The sequence below is a fragment of the Cannabis sativa genome, chromosome 5, assembly GCF_029168945.1.
Source record: "Cannabis sativa cultivar Pink pepper isolate KNU-18-1 chromosome 5, ASM2916894v1, whole genome shotgun sequence".
Taxonomy (NCBI): domain Eukaryota; kingdom Viridiplantae; phylum Streptophyta; class Magnoliopsida; order Rosales; family Cannabaceae; genus Cannabis; species Cannabis sativa.
In genome coordinates, this window is record NC_083605.1 from 8,687,956 (window position 1) to 8,698,802 (window position 10,847).

The following is a 10,847-nucleotide window of genomic DNA, read 5'->3' on the forward strand; positions in this document are numbered from 1 at the left end:
TTGGCTGGATATAGCTTTAGTTAGCCCATCTGCTAGTTGATCAATGGCAGCAACATGTTTGACTTGTATCATTCGATTCATTACCTTCTCTCTAACAAAGTACAGATCCAATTCTATGTGCTTTGTCCTAGCATGTAGAACTGGATTCTGTGTGAGCATTATAGTACTAAGGTTATCACACCACACCGTAGGAGGCTGAGCAAGCTGTATGTTGAGTTCAGAAAACAGATAATGGAGCCAAGTGAGTTCAGCTGTAACATTAGCAACACTCCTATATTCTGCCTCTGTACTCGAGCGAGAAATAGTTTGTTGCTTCTTGCTCTTCCAAGCAATCAAATTTGGACCAAAGAATATGGCAAAACCAGAAGTGGACTTTCTGTCGTCTGGATCTGACGCCCAGTCAGCATCACAGAAGGCAGTAAGATCGTAACAACCTGGTTTAGTGAAGTGAAGTCCATGACTCATTGTGCCACTAACATATCGAAGTATCCTCTTTACAGCTTGCCAATGAGTAGTCAAAGGATTTTGCATGAATTGGCATACCTTGTTGACACTAAAGGATAGCTCGGGTCTTGTAATTGTAAGGTACTGTAAAGCACCTACAATTGATCTGTACATTTGAACATCGCCAATCGGTTCCCCCTCGTGAGCAGATAAGCGAAGGCCACTAACCATAGGAGTTGGTGAAGGTTTAGACCCGAGCATTTGGGCTTTGATTAACAAGTCTCTTGCATACTTGGCTTGACATAGATGAATCCCATGATCTGTATAATTGACCTCAATTCCCAAAAAGTAGCTAAGAGGACCAAGATCTTTGAGAGAGAACTGCTTGTTGAGTGTGGTAATCAGATTGGTTACAGCTATCTCATCACTCCCTGTTATTAGAATATCATCAACATATACTAGAACTAGTGTTGTTGACTTGGGAGAATGACTAATAAACAGTGAGTGATCAGATTTGGAAGAGATGAAACCAAGAGAGGTCAAGCTGTATTGTAATTTCTCAAACCAAGCCCGAGGTGCTTGTTTAAGACCATATAGAGCCTTGTTTAGTTTGCACACTAAGTGTTCTTGACCAGGAATCTCAAAACCTGGTGGTTGAGTCATGTAGACTTCCTCTTGTAAATCACCATTGAGAAATGCATTATTAACATCCAATTGTCTCACAGACCAACCTTTGGATAAAGCCAGAGTTAACACAACTCTTATTGTAACAGGTTTGACCACTGGGCTGAAGGTTTCTGTGAAATCAAACCCTGCTTGTTGGTGGAATCCCTTAGCAACTAATCTTGCTTTATGTTTGAGCACACTACCATCTGGATTCTCCTTCCTCTTATAAACCCACTTGCATCCTATGGCTTGTCTTCCTTCAGGTAATCTAACAAGTACCCAAGTTTTGTTTCTTGCCAAGGCAAGAATCTCATCACCCATAGCATTGTTCCAATGCTCTTGTTGTAATGCCTCTTTTAAGGATGTAGGTTCTCTCAAAGCCATAAATGCTTTAGGTTTAAACACTCCAAGCTTAGACCTGGTTGTCATATGGTGAGAGTTGTTTCTTCCAGGAGCATTTAAACAACCAGTTAGGAGAGGTAAGGCTGCTGGAGAGGAGAAACAAGGTGCTGGTCTTGTATCTGGTGCAGGCCTGGTATCTGGTGCAGAAGCTGTCTGTGATGATGAACCAGCAGACACAGCAGCACCATGTTCAGGAGCTTCAGCTCTCTGTGATGCCATGGAATTATCTCGCACAACAGGGAGGTCACTGATGTGTGTTGCAGCAGGCAACTCGACTGAGAAATCAGTATTAGTTGAACCAGATGTTTCTCCTGCAGCAAAAACAGATGGCTGGTCTGTGTGCAAGTTGTTAGCAGCATTATTACAAGCAATAGGATTAGGCACAGGCAAATCACATAAAGCATCATGGTCAATGTGAGCTGAAGCATTAGGAACAACATTATTTGGGTTCAGACCTGGTGAAACAAGATCAGCATAGGTATAAATCTGTTTAGAGTGAGGACACACAGGAATTAATGCTGAAATACAGGAAGGAAGTTCAGGGGTTTTGCAAGCAGTATGTTGGCTGATATCTTGCTCAAAAGGGAAGGAAAACTCATCAAAAATAACATCTCTCGAAATGTATAACCTACCCTTAGAATCAAGACACTTGTAACCTTTATGGTTGAGACTATAACCCATAAAAGTACAAGGAGCTGATCTGAATTCAAGCTTGTGCTTGTTATATGGTCTGATATTAGGATAGCATTTGCACCCAAAGGTTCTAAAAGTTGTGTAATCGGGCTTAGTGTGAAACAAGGTCTCTAATGGAGATTTGTTGTGTAACAAGGGAGTGGGAAGCCTATTATGAATGTAAACAGCAGCCCTAAATGCCTCATCCCAGAACTTAAGAGGTAATGAGGCTTGAGCAAGAAGAGCTAAGCCGTTTTCAACTATGTGTCTGTGTTTACGTTCAGCTAAACCATTTTGTTGATGAGTAGTGGGACAAGGGTGTCTATGATGGATCCCACTATCAGCAAGGAAAGTTGTAAATGATCTATATTCACCCCCCCAATCTGTTTGCAAGGTTTTAATGGACTTGCCAAGTTGTAACTCAGCTTCAGCTTTGAAATGTTGAAAGGTTTTCAAGGCATCGGATTTGTTCTTCAAGAGATACAACCAAGTAAATCTTGAATAGACATCCACAAAATGAATATAATACTTATATCCATTGAAGGATGTTGTGTGGGATGGTCCCCACAAATCCGAGACAACCAGCTGCAATGGCTCAGAAATCACAGTAGTGGAAGCTTTAGGAAAGGGAAATTTATGAATTTTCCCAAGGCAACAAGCTGAACAAATGGAAAACTGAGATTCTTTATTAACAGTAGGAAGATTACAAGTCTTGAGAATGGTTTGAACAACCTTCTCTGAGGGGTGTCCTAGTCTATTATGCCACAAAGTAAAATTGTTTTGAACATTGGTATTACACTTAAAACAATTAGACATAGTGACAGAAGTGTTATTCAGAGTAGCAACAAAAGTACACTTAGACTTAGGAAAATCATTAAAGGTGCTGCTGGTTTGAGAATGGTTTAGCTGAGAGCAATTGGTGATCTTGGCTTGGTCAGAGGTTGAGTAGATAGGTCCAATTTGGGAAGGATCAAAAGTATATAGGCCATTCCTGTGTTTCCCCATCAGCAAAGTGGTATGACTCACTTCCTCCTTAACATAACAAACATCAGCATGAAATTCAAAATAGACATTATTATCCTTTGAAAACTTAGCAACACTAATCAAATTCTTTGTAATTTCAGGCACATGAAGGAGGTTATTTAAGACAAGAGAATGAGAAGCATGTTGAGGAACAAAATAAGATTGACCAATATGCTTTATTGACAAACCTGTACCATCTCCTACATACATTTGATCCTGTCCACCATAGTCAAAGCAATTTGCAATGTTCTGAACTTGAGGAGTGCAATGGTTAGTTGCTCCCGAATCTGGATACCAATTTCCATCATCCATGTTGCTATTTGTTGCAATGTTAGCTTGAACCTGCTGAGATCCATTACTGCTTGTGTTCAAACCAGAATTCATACCAGAATTCATACCAGCAGCTGCACCAGAAGCCATACCAGTTTGAACACCTGAGAATGACTTATCAAACCGATAAAAACAATCGTGTGCCGTATGCCCAAACCTCAAGCACAGCTGACATTGCACTTTGTTATTAACATTGTTTCCAGATCTTCCTCCTCGATGATAGAAATTAACTCCTCGACCACCAGTATTCTGACCAGAGAATGAGCCAAATTCAATCCCTCGATTAAAATTTCTGTTGTTAGAGAAATTTCCATACTGGCCAGTTCCAGTAGATTGAGAGTTACCACGACCAAATTGTTGCTGTTTGAACCTTCTCCACGCAACATTAGCTTCCATCCATGAATCTTGATCATCGGTCACAAGATTTGCACTCAGATCCACATCTTTTCCAGACTTTTCTATCCTCGATTCAGAAGCTAAAAGTAAAGCCTCGATCTCACCTACTGTGTATTGTTCAACACGAGTATTGGTGGAGATCACAAAGGTGTCGTACTCGCTCGGGAGACCCTTGAAGATTGCTGCAACATGATCTCGGTCACTCAAAGTTTCTCCCACAGAAGCAAGAAGATCCACATGCTGTTTTACTTTCAGTAGGTAATCATTGAGGCTTAATGTTCCTTTCTTCAAGTTCTGAAGCTTTGTGCGAAATTCCAGTATCTTTGAAGAAACTTGAAGAGTGAAATGTTTCTCCAAAGAGTTCCAGATCTGATGTGCTGAATTGCATCCTACCATCCTCGTGAGAAGCCCTTCAGTCATCGATGACAGCAGCCATGAGACTAAGAGCTGGTCCTGTACTTCCCAGTCGATGTAGGTTTGGCTCACTCTGTTTTGATTACGATCTTCATCCGTCGCGAACTCCGGTGGTGGTGGTTCCTTGATGAACTTCAAGAGTCGATTTCCTCTAATGGCTGCAAGAACTTGCTGTTTCCACAGCAAGAAGTTGTAGTCATTGAGGCGAATCGAAATGTTATGATTGAAGTACACCGGTTCTTGAGAGACTCTGTTCTGTGTAGCTTGATGATTATTGACTGCTGCACCATTGTTGGGGATCCCTGCTGATCCAACCGTAGCCATGTTTGCACTGAGCGGAGGCCAGCGCTCTGATACCATGTTAAACCTTTGTGCCATTAGAACCAGTAACCAGAAACCATGAAAGGCAGAGCAAAGAGAGAAAGAAGAGAAAGAGAGAAAGAACAGAGAAAGAGTGGAGAAGAAAAGAAGATCTCATTGAATCAAATGTGATACAAGATATTTATACAAGCTGAGAAGAATAACAAACTAACAGAAAAATATAATTGCAGCTAACTAACTAACAACCCCAACAAACACAATCATAACAGACTAACTAACTCTCAACATTAGTCTTAACATTACTATATTTGGAAACGTATAAATTTGTGTATATTTAAGAATATGCCCAATACTGTTCAGATTGTAAATGAGTTGATTAAGCGGAATATTAAAGCTAAATGTAGTTGCTATAGTAGGAGAAAGTTGACCACAAGAGAAGAGAAAAGTACATTTCTGATATGGTGAAAATATTGTAATTGTTCAACTTCATTTCTTTGAGTTCGTTTTGAAATTGGTGCTTGTTGATTTTATGAAAATTCTTCTCCTTTTATAAAATAAAAAAAAATATTAAACAATAAAAAAAACATATTATATATGTGATATATTTTTAATAAAGGATATCTTACAAAGTATACATACTTAAATTTCCAGTATAGCTATAGTAAATATTACACTAATTTATATATGTTGAAGGATAAAATTTTGTATACCGTGTATTGTACAAGCCCATTAGGTTTAGTATATTGCTCATTCTCCCGTTGTATATGAGCAATATGATTTAATGATTCTCTTCTCTCTTCATGGTACTAGAGCCATGGCTCAACAAATCCCAAAATCTCAGGTAGGCTCCTGCGGTGGTCTTCCTTCTCCTACCGATAAAACTCAACATAATTCTTATCTTCTCAACTCTCAAAATTTCCTCACCCTACCTTCAATGAATCAACAATTTTCAGTCAAATTAGATGAGGATACATTTCTCATGTGGCAGAATCAATTACTCAATATTTTCATGGCTAATGGTTTAGATGGGTACATTGATAGAACTCAACATTGCCTTCCAAAATTTCTAGACCCCGGCAATACGCTCATGAATCCTGCATTCACAACCTGACAGCGGTACAATCGGCTTGTGATGAGCTAGTCTTTTGCTTCTCTCACGGAATCGATGCTAAGCTAGATTGTTAGCTATTGCACTGCTTAGGAGATCTAGAAATTTCTATTGGGTTTTGTGCCTTAACTAAAATTCTATTTCAATATTATTTTGAATTTTATTATCAATAAAGGAACAGAATTATCGTATTACTTGCTTAGCATGTTTATTTTATGATCATATGTTTGGTATATAAATTCTATTAAATCATTATCACATTGCTATATTAGAATATTTTATTTATGGAAATTATTTTCTAATTAAGGAAATGATTTTCTATTTAAGGAAATAAATAAATAATTGATTTTCTGATAAATGAATATTTTATAATCATTGAATCTGAACAAAATCAATTATGTAATATTCTATATATGGTCAGATTTCTATATTCATTACCTGATTTGATTTCCTGAATTAATTGTCAAAATATTCTGACAATTAATGTGGCGAAGATACTGATGGAGTATCTCACTTATAAATATAGGGTCTCGGTCCCCGAGCTCCTCACTCATTCTGAATCCATTCAGCAAATTCCATCTAAAGAGAGTTGAGAGAGCGAGGAAGCCCGAACTCCAATACCGAAGCTATCGCAGGGATTGAAGCTCAAAGATCAATGGCTGGAGGTACATCGATCATTTCATTGCATATATTATTGATATGATTACAGTTTATTTTCCGCATTTCATATCATTTGTATATGCTATATTACATACACTATATATATAGTCTAACAGTTGGTATCAGAGCGGATTTATCTCTCCCTTGATTTTATTTGAGTTTCATATATATATATATATATACATACATATACTGTTCATAAATATATATATACTTATTTGGTTCATTTCGTGGTGTATATATATACACATATTCATATAATTCTAAATATATATATATAATTTTCATACGTATATATATCTTTATTCTTATATATCTTATATACATTTATATACTGTATATATATATATTTTTTCATTTTCACGTATATGTATATATGTTTATATATATATATTGTATATTATATATATGTTTTATCACATAATAATAATCATAATATTCATTTTTTATTATGTGATATATACATGCATATATATATATACATGCATATATATATATACATGCATATATATAATCACGATGGGTCCATGGTTTTTGTTTTTTCCTTTTTTCATTTTTCGGTGTTTATTTCGAATTCTAAATATATTACTATATTCGTATAGTATTATAGATCGATCTAAGCATTGAAAATCTATTGAAAAACTTAAAGATGGAAAATTTTTTCAGTTAAAACTTTTTCGACCCGATTAATTTCGTGATATTAAAGTATATATTTTTTCGTGTTTTTGTGCATAAAATCTATGTGGATCTCCTTATTATTTGATTTAGAACCATTTAGATTTGAAAACACGCAATTTGGTCGTCGGAAACGCAATTTCCGATCGGGTTTGGGTCGGGTTCGACGGACCCGCGTGCAGAAAAACGGGTCAAAATCGACCCGGTTTGGCTGAAGAAGACGACGCAAACGACATGTCGTTTGTCAAAAAACGACGTGTCGTTTGCCCAAAAACGACGTGTCGTTTGCCCAAAAACGACGTGTCGTTTGCCCAAAAACGACGTGTCGTTTGCCCAAAAACGACGTGTCGTTTGCCCAAAAACGACGTGTCGTTTGAAAGGCTTCATTTCAGCTGTCGTTTTTCGTCTTCATAGGAGCCCTTCAGAGATAAAAAATGACGTGTCGTTTTTCCCCTTGTGGAAAAACGACGTGTCGTTTGCATGCATTTTCAGCCCCTTCAAATTTTGGAAAAACGACGTGTCGTTTTGCTTTTTGCAAAAACGACATGTCGTTTGGCAGTATGGATTTTTCAAAAAAAAAAAAAAAAGGGAAAAAAAGGGAAAAAAATTCCGAATTTTTTATAAATTTTTATTTATTTGGAATATTAATTATTTTCCCATTTCAGTGTTAATTTAGTCAATAAATTGCATTTAGTTAATTTTTCATTTTTGTTTAATACATATATATAGTATAAATTGAAAATGGAAATTTGTTTAAATTTGGCAATTTATTACATGATTTATTTAGGCATGTAAAAATTGTGCTAATTTGTGCATTTAATTATATATTACCAAATTTATGCAATTTATTGTCTAAATTGATTTTGAAAAATCTGCCATTAATTTCATATTAAGGAATTAATAATCATACATTAATTGTATTATTTTGTATTTATTTGACAAATTTATGTTTAATGCAATTAATTTGGATTTGTATGATTTAAATGCTATACATAAATTCCTTTTATGATGCTAGATATATTTAGAAATATTCAAACATTAAGATAGGTTGAATATTTTATTTAGCAATTAAGTTTCATAAAACTTCATAAAATTATTCATAAAATATTCATAAAACTTTATAAAATGAATAAAATATGAATAAAACATAAGTAGTTTTGTGGTTTGACATAAGAAAACATGAACCTGGGACAAATGCTCATATCTAGAACGGTTTTTAATGATCTTCGGACGACCACACTAGGAGCACTAATCTCAGTGATTGTCTATTATGTTAATAACGAAATTACTTTTAGGTAGAGCCCAATACCTAATGTCTAAAGTGAAAATATAATTTTTTATAATTAGGGAGTAGCCACAGCATCTTTAATTATATAAAATTATATATTAATTAAAATTCACCTTAATGGACAAAACTTGTAATTAATTATTTGGATATAATAATTTTACCCCACAGGGATTTTATTATATTTTTATAATTAATTAGGATAATATATTAAGTTAAATTCTCTTAATTTACCCCACAGGGAGTTATGAGGATTTGATTTAATAGTGTTATCACAAATTTTAATTAAAGATAGATTTCATTCCTCCATTAATCTAAATTAAATATTTCATTAAATCTATCATAAAGTTCATACAATTTTATTAGATTTAAAATTTAGCCCACAGGCAATTTTAGATTTAATAAAATTTTCATCTTCATCATGTTTCTACATTGGTAAAACATGAATTCATTAAAGCCTCAATTCTTTTAACATCTAAATTTTTGTAATCCTATTCTTGCAGCTATTTCATCCACCTCTAAATATGCTGAAATCACTAGTGAAATCCCTGAGCTTAGGAGTGACAACTTCAAAATCTGGAAGGAACGAGTTCTTCTCCACCTAGCTTGCACTGACATGGATTATGCAATAAGGAAAGATGAACCAACTGCTATCACTGATACTAGCACTGCTGCTGAGATTGCACTGCGTGAAAAGTGGGAGCAATCTAATCGGCTTCGCATCACGTTCATTATGTCCAGAATTCCTATGGGAATGCGTGGATCGGTGGAGCCACTTGAGAAGGTGAAAGACTTTATCAAAGTTATGGATGAGCAGTTGACACTTCAGATAAATCCTTGTTCATCAACCTCATCCAAGAGTTCTCGTCCACAAAACTCACCGGTGTTAAAGGAGTTCGAGAACACATTTCTAAAATGAGGGACATCACTGCTCATTTGAAGAAACTCGACGTTATCATTCCTGATACCTTCCTGGTTCATTACATCCTTCATAATCTTCCTCCACAGTATGGGCCTTTCAAAATTTCCTACAACACACATAAAGAAAAATGGACTATCAATGAATTGATGACCATGTGTGTTCAAGAGGAAGCCAGGCTCCTACAGGAGCAAGGAGAAAGTGTTCACCTGACCACTCAACCTAAGAAACGCAAGCCATTCAAGAAGAACAAAGGGAAAAAGCCCATGGCTCCCAAGGCTGCCATAAAGAAAGATTCCATCAAATGTTTCTTTTGTAAACAAAAGGGACATGCTAAAAGGGAGTGCAGCCAGTTCAAGAAATGGATGGATGACAAAGGTAATCCAATTTCCTTAGTATGTTATGAATCTAATATGGCTAATGTTAATCTTAACACATGGTGGATTGATTCCGGTTCAACAATTCACATAACAAATTCCTTGCAGGATATTCAAAATCTAAGGAAGCCAGTGGCAAGTGAGCAAAGCATCTTATCTGGAAACAAGATGGGCTCACATGTGGAAGCTATTGGAACATGCAATTTAGTTTTAAGTAATGGTTTTATTTTAAAGTTAGAAAAGACCTTTTATGTACCAAGTTTCTCTAGAAACTTGATTTCAGTTTCAAGACTTATACCCTTTGGTTTTTCCTTTACATTTTCAGACAAATATTTTAATTTATATTATAAATCTGAATGTGTTGGAAATGGTATTTTGTCTGATGGTCTTTACTGCCTTAATTTACAAAATAATACCACTAATAATGTTATGCATGTTCACGCTGGCACTAAAAGATGTGTTATGAAAGAGGATTCCTGTACATTGTGGCACTGGAGATTGGGACATATCTCCATTGATAGAATTAAAAGGTTGGTAAAAGATGGGGTACTCAATACCTTAGATTTTACTGACTTTGATACTTGTGTGGATTGCATTAAGGGAAAGCAAACCTCCAAGTCTGTCAAAACTGGTGTCCATAGGAGTTCTGAAATATTAGAAATCATACATACTGATATATGTAGTCCAGATATGGAGTCACATGGTCAGAAATTCTTCATCTCATTCATAGATGATTACTCACGCTACATGTATATCTACTTACTTCATAATAAAAGTGAAGCATTAGATGTCTTTAAGATATTTAAAGCTGAAGTAGAGAAACAATGCAACAAGCAAATTAAGATAGTGAGATCAGATAGAGGAGGTGAGTATTATGGTAGATACACAGAAGATGGACAAGCACCTAGTGCATTTGCGAAGTTTCTTGAAGAAAATGGGATTGTTGCCCATTACACCTTGCCCGGTACACCCGAGCAAAATGGTGTTGCAGAAAGAAGAAACCGAACATTAATGGACATGGTGCGGAGTATGCTTAGTAGCAACTCTAATCTTCCTAAATCCTTGTGGACTGAAGCATTAAAGACATCCGTGTACATATTAAACCGAGTTCCAACAAAGGCAGTCTCAAAAACTCCTTTTGAATTATGGAAAGGT

The 10,847-nt window shown here is 35.8% G+C and overlaps 1 protein-coding gene across 1 annotated transcript; it reads left to right on the top strand.

Annotated features, from left to right (window-relative positions):
* The first annotated feature begins 9,234 nt into the window (after window positions 1-9,234).
* On the top strand, window positions 9,235-10,344 carry LOC133037796 (uncharacterized). The gene is made up of 2 exons (XM_061115377.1): window positions 9,235-9,693; window positions 9,801-10,344. Exons 1-2 carry the CDS (start codon window positions 9,312-9,314, stop codon window positions 9,833-9,835), a joined length of 417 nt encoding a protein of 138 aa, XP_060971360.1. The 5' UTR covers window positions 9,235-9,311; the 3' UTR covers window positions 9,836-10,344.
* Window positions 10,345-10,847: the final 503 nt, after the last annotated feature.

Coding starts and splice junctions, on each gene's coding strand:
- LOC133037796 (XM_061115377.1), top strand. CDS start 9,312: ATGAGGGACATCACTGCTCATTTGAAGAAACTCGACGTTATCATTCCT. Junction 9,694..9,800: donor GAAATGGATGGATGACAAAG/GTAATCCAATTT, acceptor AATTCCTTGCAG/GATATTCAAAATCTAAGGAA.